The sequence below is a fragment of the Elgaria multicarinata genome, chromosome 2 (assembly GCF_023053635.1).
Source record: "Elgaria multicarinata webbii isolate HBS135686 ecotype San Diego chromosome 2, rElgMul1.1.pri, whole genome shotgun sequence".
Classification (NCBI taxonomy): domain Eukaryota; kingdom Metazoa; phylum Chordata; class Lepidosauria; order Squamata; family Anguidae; genus Elgaria; species Elgaria multicarinata.
The window spans coordinates 27,978,196-27,992,828 of record NC_086172.1 but is presented as its reverse complement, the minus strand read 5'-3'; the positions used below and the strand labels follow the sequence as shown (position 1 = coordinate 27,992,828).

Genomic DNA, 14,633 nt, shown 5'->3' with positions numbered 1-14,633 from the left:
CCATTTAGTTTGTTTGGTGTGTGTTTTTTTGCTTTGGCTGGAGCAACTATTTTTTTTTGGGGGGGGGCACTAATTTTTGACACCCCAGCTAGTGCTTCTGCTCATAGAAGCAGGGCTTTAACTCCGATTAATTTGTCCTCCCAAAATAAACTTTCCCATGGCTAAGTTGCCAGTTTAGAAATTCCACTACAACACACTACAACAACCCTGTTCAACTCCCACCTTGCTCTAGCCAACCATACTGGCTGGGAAATGTTGGGAGTTGTAGGGCTTTTTTTTCTTTTTAAACATGCATAGGATTCCACCCTTAATTTCTGTAATGAGATTTTATTAAAAGGCACTACAGAATGAGGCACATAGATAAGAATATTGTACAGTAGCTTATAGAATCTGATCTCAAAGCAACTCATAACAACTAAAGTCCCAATTCACTAAAGTACTTAAATTTGAAGTCCTATAATTGTAAAACATCCTACCCAAATCACAAAGCCTTATTCAATTTCAGCTTAAAATTTATTGTCAAAACCTTCGGTTGTCACAAGCGGAAATAAAACAAGTTTCCGTGGCTTTGGACTGTAACAGCAGTTTTCATACATATAAAAACCATTAGGATAAAACCAGCTTATTCAGATGGCAAATCCCTGTCGGACACCAAATGAAATCATTTGTCCAGATGGCAATTTGTCACGTGAGCATTATTAAAATTCTGATGTAGTTTGGGCGTTGTCAGAACAAAAGAAGCTACCTTTTTCGTAAACCATTTATTATCATTTATAAACACGAACTCTTATTTGGAAAGACTGACAGACGTGTCCCAATTGCGGTAAACATTTACTTAATGTGTTGTCAGTTTTAGTGTGTGTGTGGGGGAAACGGGACTGTGAAATGTCCCCTGATTCCTCACAGAATTTCAGAAAAGAGACAGCACCTTCTCTCTACTATCGCAGAGGGCACTTGCTGAAAGCTGAGGACAGTAAGAGTTTTCCTCAGCATGACCTCATTGACACTGGTCAAATAATTTTCAGAAGTGTGTTGGTATTTAGACAGGAGAAACCAGTGGAGGCTGGTGGCAAACTCTAAATGAGCTATTCAAGGTACTGAACCCCCAAGATAGGCTCAGCAATTTGGTTAGCTCCTCTGCGATTCTGACTGGAACCCAGAGCGGGTTCACAGACCCACTGACTTCAGAGACTCCAGTCTCCATTGTGACAAACCGAAGGTGCTAATGCAATAGAAGGGAACTAAGTAATTTGGTATATCGGCTTCACTGACTCTGGTTCTAAATACCAATCTGGCAACAGATATTCCCACTGTGGAAAAATCATTCATCAAGAAACCAACGTTTTTAATCATGTGTTCTATTCTGTTGGAACCAAGAGGGTGAAGCCTTTCTCCTGCTTTGGTCTCTGCGTGTTTTGTTTCCTCACTTCTGTTTTAGAGATTACCTCAATTAGAAAGTAGCATCTGTTTAATTAAATTGACTTTTGATTAGTTTAAGCAGCACAAAGCTGTTTAACAGGCTTGCTTACTTCATTGAAACCTTGTTTTAGGTGACACAGAGGGCAAGCATATGCTTTGAGAGCAGATCCTTTGAAATTGGAGGCTCTGCTCCTTGAATCCATTCCATTGCCAGCAATAGGAGGAAACCAAATAATAATAATAATATAAATTTATTTATTTATTACCTGCCTCTCCCTCTGGATCGAGGTGGGGAACAACATAAAATACAAAATATTATAAAATACATAAAATTGATTAAAACATATCTGGACAGGGATAACCTAGCTTCAGTTGTCCATGCTCTGGTAACCTCCAAATTAGATTACTGCAATGTGCTCTACGTGGGGCTGCCTTTGAAGACGGTTCAGAAGCTGCAGCTTGTGCAAAATGCAGCGGCCAGATGATAATTAGAACCAGAAGGTTTGAACATATAAGACTGATTCTGGCCCGCTTGCATTGGCTGCCTATACGTTTCCGAGCCCAATTCAAGGTACAGGTTTTAAGCTATAAAGCCTTACACAGCTTAGACCGCAATACCTGATGGAACACCTCTCTCGACATGAACCTACCCACTCACTGTGCTCTACATCTAAGGTCCTCCTCCGAGTGCCTACTCCGAGGTAAGCTTGGAGGATGGCAACCAGGGAGAGGGCCTTTTCAGTGGTGGCTCCGCAATTATGGAATGATTTCCTCGACGAGGCTCGCCTGGCGCCAACATTGTTATCTTTTCGGCACCAGGTCAAGACTTTTCTCTTCTCCCAGGCAGTTAACAATGTGTGCTGAATTTGTTTGTTTTTAACTGACCCCAAAATAGTTGTTTTAAAATGATATTGTTGTTTTTATGCTTTTGATGGTTTTAAATTTTGTATACCGTATTTCTTCAATTGTAAGACACCATCGATTATAACACACACACTAATTTCAGTATCACCAACAGAAAAAAAAACCCTAAGACACACCCGTGATTCTAAGACAGAGGTACTGTTAGCGGGTGGTTCATCTGTCTGGCAAGGTGATGTTTGCCCTGTCCTGGATGGGGTTGCACTCCCCCTGAAGGATCAGGTCCGTAGTTTGGGGGTGCTCTTGGATCCAGAACTGTCACTTGAGGCACATCCTCAGGGGTCCTTCTCCGCGAGCCCCTGCCAAAGGAAGTGAGGCAAGTGGCTACCAGGAGGAGGGCCTTCTCTGCTGTGGCACTCCGGCTGTAAATGACTTCCCTAAGGAGGTTCACTTGGTACCTACATTATATGCTTTTAGACGCCAGGTGAAGACCTTTTTATTCTCCCAGCATTTTAACAGTCTATAAATAAATTTTAACTTGGTGTTTTAAATTTGTAATTTTGCATTGCTGCTGTTTTTATCTGGTTGAGCTTTTATATTGTATTTTATATTATGGTTTTATACTGTTGTTTTATACTTTGAACGGTTTTAATTTTTGTGAACCGCCCAGAGAGCTCCGGCTATTGGGCGGTATAGAAATGTAATAAATAAATAAATAATAAATAAATAAGACGCACCCCATTTTTAGAGATGTTTATATGGGGGGAAAAGTGTGTCTTAGAATTGAAGAAATGGGGTATTTGTTTTTAATGTTCACTGTTTTTAACTTTTGTAAACCGCCCAGAGAGCTTCAGCTATGGGGCGGTATATAAATGTAATAACTAACTAAATAAATACTAATACATTATTAAAATAACAGCCAGACATCTTAAAATTCAACTGCGTAGGCCTTCCAGAAGAGATCAGTCTTTATTGCTTTTTTATAGTCAGAAAGTCTATTGAGTTGGCGGATCTCTCCTGGCAGGCCATTCCACAGTCTGGGAACGGCAGCAGAGAAGGTCCTCTGGGTAACAGTTGTTAATCTAGATTTAGTTGGCTGAAGTAAATTCTTCCCAGAGGACCTGAGTATGTGGGGCAGATTGTATGGGAGAAGGCAATCCCGCAGGTAACCAGGACCCAAACCATGTAGGGCTTTAAAGGTAATAACCAACACTTTCTACTTCACCCTGAAACTAATTGGCAGCCAGTGTAATGATTTTAAAACTGGTGTAATATGGTCACCCCTAGATGTACTGGTGACCAACCTGGCTGCTTAATTTTGAATTAGTTGAAGTTTCCGGACTAGGCACAAAGGTAGCCCTATGCAGAGTGTATTGCAGAAGTCGAACCTCGAAGTTACCAGCGCATGCACAACCGTCTTTAGGTCTTCCAACTCTAGGAAGGGGCGCAGCTGGCATATCAGCCAAAGCTGATGGTGGGCACTCCTGGCCGTTGCATCTATCTGAGCTGTCATTTGGAGCGACGGATCCAGGAGCACCCCCAAGATGCGAACAGTCTTTCAGGGGGAGTGTAACCCCATCTAGAACTGGTTGACACACCTCCAAACTCAAGTTGGGGCCTTTGGCGGTAAGCATCTCTGTCTTGTCTGGATTCAGCTTCAGTTTGTTTTTCCTCATCCAGCCCATTAGCGCCTCCAAGCATTTGTTCAGAGGAGACACACTATCCTTAGCTGGCGCTGTTGTCGAAGGCATAGAGAAATATATTTGGGTGTCATCAGCATACTTATAGCACCCTGCCCCATGCCTCTGGATGATTCCTCCCGGCAGTTTTCTTGTAGATGCTGAACAGCATTGGGGATAGGATGGTGCCTTGTGGTACACCATACAACAGCTCCTTCTTTGAGGAGCAGCTATCCCCAAGCAACACCATCTGGAACCTCCCCGAGAGATAGGACTGGAACCACTGCAGCACAGCGTCCCCGATTCCCAAACCTCTCAGGTGTTCCAGAAGGATACCATGGTCGATGGTATCGAAAACTGCTGAGAGGTCCAAAAGCACCAGCAGGGACACACTCCCCCTGTCAATACTTAGGCGTAGATCATCCACTAAGGTGACCATAGCTGTCTCAACTCCGTATCCTGCCCTGCAGCCAGTTTGAAATGGGTCTAGAAATTTTCTAGAAATGGGTCTAGAAATTTAGACATGTTCTTTTCCGGGGACGGAAGCATAGGGCATGTCTGCACCTTAAGGGTGTAGAGGGAGGGAGGGGGGAGGATGGCGGACTTACCTGCTTCCATGATCCTCCCCCAGCGTCTTGACGTCTGCGCGACATCCTGGAAAGAAAGAGGGATGTCACGGCTGCCATTTAAAAAAACAAAACAAAGGAGAAGAAACGCAATTACGCTGATCTTTGGGGACTCGGTTGCATTATAGTAGAGGCAGAAGCTCCACCCCTGCCCCGTCACTGTGTGGCATGGTCTTTGCTGTCATGGATCTCCCAGGGGAAACTAGGTGACTTTGTGAGCTGAGTGCACAGAGACATCTGGTGTCCACCCCAGGATCTCTGTGCTGAACATCATCCATAATGACAGACATTTCACGAGCATACAATAATACACCAAGGCTGTAATCCCGTGCTCACGTTCCTTGGAAGAAGTCCCAATGGATGCAGTAGGATTTCCTTCTGGTGGAATATGCCTCGGATTGCATAGACATTCCTATTTGAGTCCTGGAGTCCTAGTAAGAGGACTTGTGTTGTGACATGAAGCAGCGTAAATGGATGCATGTTTCCTATGTTTCTGTTTCCTTCGATGACTTGTCTTTAATCCTTGTGCCACATCTTTTGTTAGGAATGGAACTCCATGAAGAACTTCATAACCTGGGAACCAAGGAAGGCATGAAAGGAAGAAAGCTCAGCAAAGCCATTGAGAGTTTTGCATGGAATATCACTGTGTTGAAGGTATACAAAGGTTGCACCTGTCCTTCTCCAGAGAGTCTGCTTTGGCTAAGTGCATACGTGTGTGTGTGTGTGTGTGTGTGTGTGTGTGTGTGTGTGTATAGAGAGAGAGAGAGAGAGAGAGAGAGAGAGAAAGAATATTGATATAGTGGGATGAATATGCTGATGGATAAGCATCATAATGAAGAGAAGCATTTCACTACATTAAGAGATTAAAGTAATCCTTGGTCAAATAAAACTGAATGGGATTAGTTGTAAGAGTTTTATAGTTCAAACCTGAATAAGTATCTTTGCTTCAGGGGATAGCTGGAAGTAAATTTTTCCTCTGAGTGAGAAAAACCAGGCTCTGTGACTATGGGTTCGATCCCTTATGTGTTCTCGTGCATTCCAAGTGCTTTGGCTATCTTGTTATACCTTCAGCTCTCAAACTATTGAGAAAACATGGTGGAAGAAAGGGGATTCCTTCCATTAGGCTGGCTGTGATGACCTCTGGGTCCCTTGGAACCTCATCAGGAGTTCATGAACAACACTCGGTGAGAAGACCAGTATCATCGGGCAAGGTGCTGTGAAAGACACTTTTTCCACATGGCCAAAATACCCCTGCAATGTGTGGCTGTAAGAGTGAGTGGATTCCATTGTAGGCCACACTCTCCCTTCCCACAGAGCAACTGTGAAGAGGTGGCCAGCGCCCTCCGTTGTAAGTAGCATCGTAGAAAATGCCCCAGAATCTTCTAAAAGCCAGATAGCCAGTCAGATATAGCTGTACGACAACATCACTGAATGCAAACAAAACCAATGTTCTGTTCTGCCCTCAGTTTAAATTGGTGTGGAGAGGGCAGGAAACTTCCTTGTTGCCAAGGCAACTTCATTGTGCATCAGCCCAATTTCCTTGCAAATAGGGATGGGTTCCGACAGCCCTGAGGAGTTTCATGTGCTTTTCACCCCCCCCCCCTCTGTACAATTGCAAAAAAAGGGGGGGCACTTGGGAGAACATGAAAATGTTCATGCACCCCCCCCCTTTAACTCAGTTTTAATTACAATTAATTTGCTAAATATGAAGAATAATAGATTGGGTAGAGAGCTGTGGTTTATGAGCCATTACAACAGTCTGTAACTGCTTGCAGGTCAAAGTGCCAAGGAATTAAAATGTAACCAATTTTGTTGTTTGCGTTGTCTGTTACAAGGGGGGTGAGGGTGGGGGAAAGGAAGCCTGTGCTGTAAACTCTCTTTTTGCTCTTTCTGGTGTTTGCTTGTATTAGAAAGTATGAATATCTATGCAGTATATAAAAATCTGATTATAGTTTGGACATTAGCAAAACACATCTGTGGCCGTGCTTGAATATAGTCATGATAGCATTTGATTTTGATTATTAAAAAAAGTCCCCAATAAGTATTTCCTATTGTGGTAACTCAGTGGAAGAGCATTTGCTTTGTATTAAGAAAAGATCCATGGCTGGATCCAAGGTTCCAATCTTAAACCCACTTACCCAGGGGTAAGTGCCATTGAACTTAACGGGTCATTCCTGAATATACATGCACAAGATTATACTGTTAATTAGTCGTGTTTTGGCTCCATTGAAATCAGTGGGACTTGGCTTAATGTTGACTAACTTGTTACATTGATTTCAGTGGTCTAAAATGTGACTAACTTAGTCTGGATCCAAACCCTGATGTTTAATTTCTTGCATTACCCAGTTGCAAAGGTTCTCAGAAAGAAGGTTGGGAAAGATCTCTGCTTGAGAATAGGGATGGACAGGTTCACTTCTGCCCGGTTACGCCAAGCATGTGCTGAACCGCTGCTGCTGCCTGCACCCGCTCACGGCGCAAGCTGCTCAGTGACTCCGGGAGCACCGCAGCATGGATCATTTATGCCTCTAATCTTGCGTAATGGCCCCTTTACGGCTGCCATTTATGTAACCTTAGATTCCCGGAAATCCCCAAGCCGCCATTTTTAGACAAAATGGTGGCTTGCTAAGGGGATGGGTGGTTGCCAGGCACTCACGGACCCAGTAGGTGGTGGCAGCTTGGCAAGTGGGATCTAGGTGGTTGAGCATGGGGAGAGTTCGTCGGACTCCATACACACACCCCTCATGGAATCTTGCGACATCCCTACTTGGGAAGGCTGTTTCTAGTTGGAGTAACTTAGGGATGAGTAACCTTTTTCAATCCAAGGATTACTCATTCCCTTGTGAGTAGCCTTCCAGAGGTGATATGTCAGCAGTAGACAGAGTCAAAGCCACATACACATTCTCCCCATTCATATCCATCCATCCACACACCCCATTCACACGTAGCCATCTTTCCTGTTCTCTGTCTCTCCCACCCACCCACCATCCATTCCCACATGCACCCTTCCATTTATATCCACATCCACATCCACACAATTACCCCCTTACACAAAGAAGGCAGGAAAAGAGGCCTAGAACAGGGGTCTTGAACTCATCCAGACCCCAGACCCACCTCGGACTCCCAACCTGCAACATGGGATCCACTTTCACAATTGCCCAACATGGTGGCAACAGCTTTGCTGCGACCCATCTGGACTGATCTCATGACCCACTTTTGGGCATGGCCTAGAAGACATGAAGAATTGAAGAGAAGAGGAGAAAGCAGTGAGTACAAGTCTAAATGCCAAAGAAAAAGTGATGAGTCAGAGAAAGAGGTGCTGGTGGTGGGTGGAGCTAGGGCAACCATATGGAAAGGAGGACAGGGCTCCTGTATCTTTAACAGCTGCAGGAGCCTTGTGCTCTTTTGTATCTGGTCAAAAGTACGCTTTAAGGGGGATTCCTGCATTGAGCTTGGGGTTGTTCAGAGTTTTAATCTTTGTAAACTGCCCAGAGAGCTTCAGCTATATGTGTATAAATGGAAATAATAATAATAATAATAATAATAATAATAATAATAATAATAATAATAATACCCCCCTTCCAACTGTACTATTCGATGATTCTTTGAAGAGGGCAGGGCTCCTGCAGCTTGAACTGTTGTGATGAAGAGGGAATTACACCAGGTGCTGATGGCATACAAATGATTCCTACTGAAGTTCCCTTTTCTACACAACTGTTACAGATACAGGAGCCCTGTCCTCTTTTCCACATGGTCACTCTAGTGCAGCTGACTAGCTGCAGAGCTAATGGAGGGGTGGGGCTGCGGGCTGGACTAAAAGGTTCTGCGGGCTGGAGGTTTCCTCTTCCTGCGTTAAGTATTGGCTAACATGGACCAATGGGCCTTACTTAGCATAAGGCTGTGCTATATGTTCCTCTAGAACTCTCTGAAGAATATGAAAATAATTTGTTCTGGATTCTAGAGGGCTTTTTTTAAAAGCAAGAACAATGACAAAGTGGCATTTTGTTTCCAGAAATGTGCAATGTGGTGATAGGTTTGCAAGGGAGGTAGGAACACGAAGCGTGTGGGTTACCTTGAGAACGTGCCAGCAGAGGGAACCCAAGTGTGAAAATGAGAGTGTGCGGAGGATCTTCTCATTCACACTTAAATCTAATTTAGCAGATCAGATGATCTGGCTGCCTTCCACTGTGTAGGAGATGGCAGCTTATCTAGGAAATTTCTACTGAGCACCAGGAATCATTGACTCTGCAAATGGCAAACCTGTTTGCTCATTTCAGCAGGTATCTTCTGTTCGGTCCTGACTCTTTCATGAATCACTGAAAGGGTCTGTTTCAAAACCCCAGCTCCACCCATATCAGGAATCCTGGCCATCTGTCTATGCTCAGTAGGGTACCTTAAGCAGAATAATGGTTTGCAAAATGGGACGCTAGTAATGCTGAAACTGAAAAGCAGGGGTGGGCAACTCTTGTCCTAATTTCAAAAGCCCCCTGCAAGCAATGATTTCAGATCTTTGGCAAGAGAGAGAGAGAGAGAGAGAGAGAGAGAGAGAGAGAGAGAGAGAAGGGGGTGTCAATAAAAGAGAGCAGAAAAAGAATGGCACCCCCCAATTTGGATCTGGCCATGTCCAATGCTGGCTTGAACCCCCACTCAGTGCCAGCATGTGGCTCCAACAGATTACCCTGGAAGGAACGTGGCCTTTGAAATAATAATAATAATAATAATAATAATAATAATAATAACAACAACAACAACAACAACAACAACAACAACAACAACAATCTGGTGCTGCTGTACAGTGGAGTAGAAAAAGTGGAGGACAATAAATAAATAAATACCTTCAATAAACTAGGCAATCAAGGATGTAACTTCCAGTTCTGAATGAAACACAAGCAGAGAAAGATTGGACAATACAACCTATTCAAATAACCCCACCAGCCCAAAGACCACAATTTTAGGGATAGAAGAGATCCATACTTCATATTTGTTTTTTAAACTGCTTTTTCCCATCACATCCATTAAGATAATAGAAATACCTGTTGATGGTTAGGGGGCAGCATGGGGGTTAGAACGGGAGGTGGTGTGGGGGCTCAGAGAAGACAGGAAACTGGCAAAAGCCACATTCCCCCTTCTGTTAGCAGGAGCCTCTGCTGAACGAAAGACTCTTCTGTTCACGGAAGGATTCCTTCTATGTAGAGAAATAGTACCTTAGCACTATTTCATACTAACCCCTTAGTATGAAAATAATTAATTCAGTTGCTATTACAGTCTACGGCATCCTGTTTCCTTATTAACCATAGTATGTGGTCTAGCAGTGTATTCCCCTGGAATTGCTTGCAGACTTTATTTTGATTATGCCCTGTTGTTTGTCATGAAGGAGGGTTGTCACGTCCAGATTAAACAAAACTCAGCTCCTCGCAGAGATAAAAACTAGTGTTTCTTCGTTTTCTTCATGTCAAATCATCATCATCATCTGAACATTATTGTATATTGCCATAGGCATTTGCAATACATAAAGATGATAAAAAAGGAAAATACTTTTCCCAATGCAAACTTTGATTTGAATAAAAACAATTATAACATTCCGCTTCGCTGTTAAAACCAGAAAGTATTAACCAACCACTGAGGGGGTTGAATAAAAAAATGAGGTTTATAATACATCATAATCCAGAATCCCAGAGAGTCCTATCTTAATTCATACTATATTTAGCATCTCACTGAAGTGCAGTTTTTCTTTTAGGAATAAAAGAAAAGGCCATATCTCACCATGATCTTTACATTCTAGAGGCTCCTAATGAAGACCTGATTTTAGACAAGCAGAAGGGTTTGCAACATGGGCCTCTGCAGGAGAGAGGGCAAGGGGGGCCAATTAGCAGCCCAAATCCAGAAGGGCTGGGGGCCCTCTCACGGCCCTGCCTTTTTTTTTTTAAAAAAAAAATCTCACCCTCTTCCACATGAATGATCTGGATCCAGCAGCTGGTGGTACTTTTCTTTCTTTCTTTCTTTCTTTCTTTCTTTCTTTCTTTCTTTCTTTCTTTCTTTCTGCAATGATAACAAAACAAAAGGGGCGGGGTGATAGGACTACAAACCCCAATTGAAGGAAAATAACACACACAGACATTCACAATAACTATTCCCAAACCGTTGGTTAAAAAAAGGAAAGAGAATGAGAGAGAGAGGGAGAGAGAGAGAGAGAGAGAGAGAGAGAAGGAGAAACTTGTTTAAAATATACACATTAATATAAGGGGACCATATATCTAACTAAGCACCCAGATAACTGTAAGAACTTCATTGAATAAGAGGTGGTGTTTGTACCTCCACGCTTGAAGGATATCTCTCTTTGTAACTGTAGGAGCCCTCAAAGTCCATCTGTGCTGTCTATCTGTTAATCCCTGCATCACAGGAACAAAATTTAAAAGCACAGCCACAGTTATCACAGATTTTTGAAGAACAAAATGTATGCGGGTAGTAACTTCCAACCAGAAAGAAGCTACCACAGGGCATATCCACATCATACACCTCAGGGATGCTTTGTCCGCATTACAACACCAGAATCTACTAGCTTTTTCTTAACCAGCCTCTGTGGTATCCTACATACCTGAAACATTGTTTTTTTAAAATAAAATCAGCCTGAATTTAAATCTACAGAAATAGTATATATGGAAGCTTAGGTAACTATCCATTGGTTACACCATATAGAGAAACCCAGTTCCCTCTTCCATTCCTCTGTAACATACTGGACAGCCATTTTATTGCGTTCAAGACATATATAAACAACTATTGTAGGCTTAGCTTTCTGTAACGATCCAGTTAATTCCTTCAACGGTGTCGAAGATGCTGAAACACTCATTATTGATGGTCTATATATTATTATTATTATTATTATTATTATTATTTATTTATATAGCACCATCAATGTACATGGTGCTGTACAGATAACACAGTAAATAGCAAGACCCTGCCGCATAGGCTTACAATCTAATAAGTTGTAGTAAACAATAAAGAGGGAAGGAGAATGCAAACAGGCACAGGGAAGTGTATTGCCACTCAGCACAAGATAATAAATTATATCTATGTTTGAACCTTTTTTGTGAACCGCCCAGGGAGCTTTGGCTATTGGGCGGTATAAAAACGCAAAAAATAAATAAATATTAATTGATCTAAAGTATAAATTCCACTATCAACTTATTCCTTCACAAAAATGACTGTTTTTCTATTTTCAGATCAAAATCCCCCCCTAAAGTTATTTTAGAATGATAATATAGATCAAATTATAGCTGACGGGCAGTTATGTACCACGTCTCTCTAGCTGCCAAAATTGCAGGTGGATCCATTCTTTTCTTTTTAATATATGTAGATCCTAGTGTCTTCCAGCCAAAAGGTTGTTTTGAAAAAGTTATCCTCCAATCATTGGCATGGGATAACAGATAAGCCTTATGATGTAAACTAAAAACTGGAAAATTAACTCCCCTCTTCATAATTAGCAACTGCATCTTCTTAAGCGAAAACCAGGGTGGAGGAACACCCCGCCCCCCATACGCACAAATAAACTTCCAAAATGCTGCATAGAGCTTTTGAAAATACATTTGGGGAATATATAAAGAAACGCAATACATAAATTACCCGAGGTAAGACTTCATTTTAAGTATATTAACCTTATCCTGAGTACTTAAATTAACTGATGCTCATCTTTCCAAATCAAGCGATATTTCTGCCAGCAATCCACTTAAATTCATTTTAATCATTGGAGAAGTATCTCTAGGTATCTGTATTTCAAAATATGTTATAACTCCTGGACATTGACGGAATTGTCATTTGGTAACTATATTGGGTAACTTAGTACTACCTACTGGCATCTATATAATAATACATCATGTAATGCTTATTACTAGAGATCTACTACACGGGTTTTGCTAATTTTTGTTGTAAACTGAAGCTTGAGTAGTGTAGATGTGCAGAAAATGTTGAAAGTTCAAAAAAGTTCAAAGCTTGAGCTTTACTAGCCAAACAGTATACTTCCATGCCATGGCCAGGAGCCTGAGGTCGTTGGGGAACTACAGCTCCCATGTAGCTCCACGTCATGCAGGCACACAGGACGAAAAAGAGAAAGGCTGGGACGGGGGGAGGGACTTGGGCTTTGTGAGTCTAGCCTGCTCTCGGAGCGGCCATATTGGTGGCAGGGATGGTGGTGGAGGTGGTGGCAGCGAATGCTTTGATGCAGTGGTGGAGGAGGAAAAGGAGTGGCCCTAGGAAAAGCCGAGTTTTAAAATTTGTGGGAAGAGAGAAGGAGTTAGGCTTGAAGTCTGAGGGGAAGAAGCGAGTGTCGTTCAGCGGTGACAAGTGTGAGGAAACGAGTCCTCATTTGCATAGAACAAAAGTAACTTCCATATAGCTTCCGGAGGACTGACATAGCGGGTCAAGGAACAGCATGCTTTGCTCTCAGATCACTAGTGCCCATGGCAACATGGGCTTTACTAGTTAATTCAGATTTTGATCAATTGATAATATAACCTCAAAAGTATACCAGAGGTATGAATCAACCTTATTCATTTTGACATAGAAGACTTTAACCTATCAATAAATAACAGTGAATTATCTGCATATAAAGTTGTTTTATGCAGGGGGTTGGACTCGATGGCCTTCCAACTCTACTATTCTATGATTCTATGTTCAATCTGCTTGTGCGAATCTGGATTAGACAAATTCCTGGAGAATGCGATTGGTGGCTACATCCTACCTCTAGTATCAGAGGCAGCATGCCTATGTACATCAGTTGCTGGGGAACATGGGTGGGAGAGGGCTGTTGTCCTGCTTGTGGGTTTGCTGTGGGCAGCTGGTTGGTCATTGTGTGAACAGGATGCTGGAATAGATGGACCCTTGGCTGATCCAGCAGAGCTCTGCTCATGTTCTTATGTACTTACAGTATATATCCGATTGATGACACTTGGAGAATCCATAGAATAGTATAGTTGGAAGGGGCGTATGAGGCACAGCTGACTGGCAAGTGTCGTAGAATAGGCACAGTGTCCACCCATTTACCCCTAGCCAATTTCTAGCCTGAGGCCAGTTAGACTAGGCCCGATTCTAGCAGTGGCTTTTGACTTGTGCCTTTTCAAGAACTACAAAACGTAAGGCAGTTATTATTAGATTTGCAGAGTCGTATTGTACTCTGGTTTTCTGTTGACAAACTTTATGAACGCCCCCATGAGAGCTTCCTTTTGCTTGTTGACAGCACTAGATTTTGCATTTCTTGGAGGAGGCTAAAAATAGGCATGTTCCTGCATGATCCTATTCATGTAGAAGACAGTGTTCTCAATGGGCTTTGACTTGATTGTTATCTAGCAATGGAAAATTCCCAGCTAACTCTTGACAATAATTTTAGGGTAGCATCATTGTAATCACAATCTCTCCAAGGTGGTAGTTAATCAACCTGCGCTCCCTCACGTCTCCCGGCTGCCAGCTATTGTGTTGGAAAGCAGCTGCCCCAGGGGAAGATGTAGTGAATCTCATCAAGCAAGTAAGTTGGTCTTCTGGTTGTTTAGAACAATGTGGAATCTTCATTCAGGTCAATGGTTCTTTTACAGGATGCAGGAGCAGTTTTCCAAGTATTTTACAGGAGAAGTCTCCTCCCACGCTTCAGTTTTTCAGTCTCCCTTTTCTTTTCAAAGAAGTGGCATTTTATGTCGCTAAGATGTAAGCTCAAGGCATTAAACTCCTTTGAATAAAAGACTTGCTTTGAAGCATCCTGCTTTAGAAAGCAGGCACCTGTGATCTTAGGCAACGTGCGTTGTGATAACTGGACATACCACGGTTGCCTAGTCCATTAGCTCCCTAGTAGGGTAGACCTATGAAATATTGCTCAGAGTCAGCACAGAGGGTAGAAGAAACATCCTAAAGATATGCTTTCAACTGTCTGCAAAGAGTTTGGGAATTTCCTTGATGAAATAATTTCCATAGGGGAAGCCGTGTTGCTTTAATGCAGCAAACACAACAGAAAGTCTTGCAGCACCTTAAAGATTAACCAGTTTATTCTGTCATAAGCATGACTTTCTTT

The 14,633-nt window shown here is 42.4% G+C and overlaps 1 protein-coding gene across 2 annotated transcripts in view; it reads left to right on the top strand.

Moving 5' to 3' along the window:
* PLCL1 (phospholipase C like 1 (inactive)) overlaps positions 1-14,633 on the top strand; it is a 252,003-nt gene that overhangs the window by 216,808 nt on the left and 20,562 nt on the right. For both annotated transcript variants that reach the window (XM_063116208.1, XM_063116209.1), the window contains exon 5: positions 5,130-5,239. In XM_063116208.1, the coding sequence (XP_062972278.1) occupies positions 5,130-5,239 (110 nt within the window). The remainder of the gene's footprint in view (positions 1-5,129; positions 5,240-14,633) is intronic.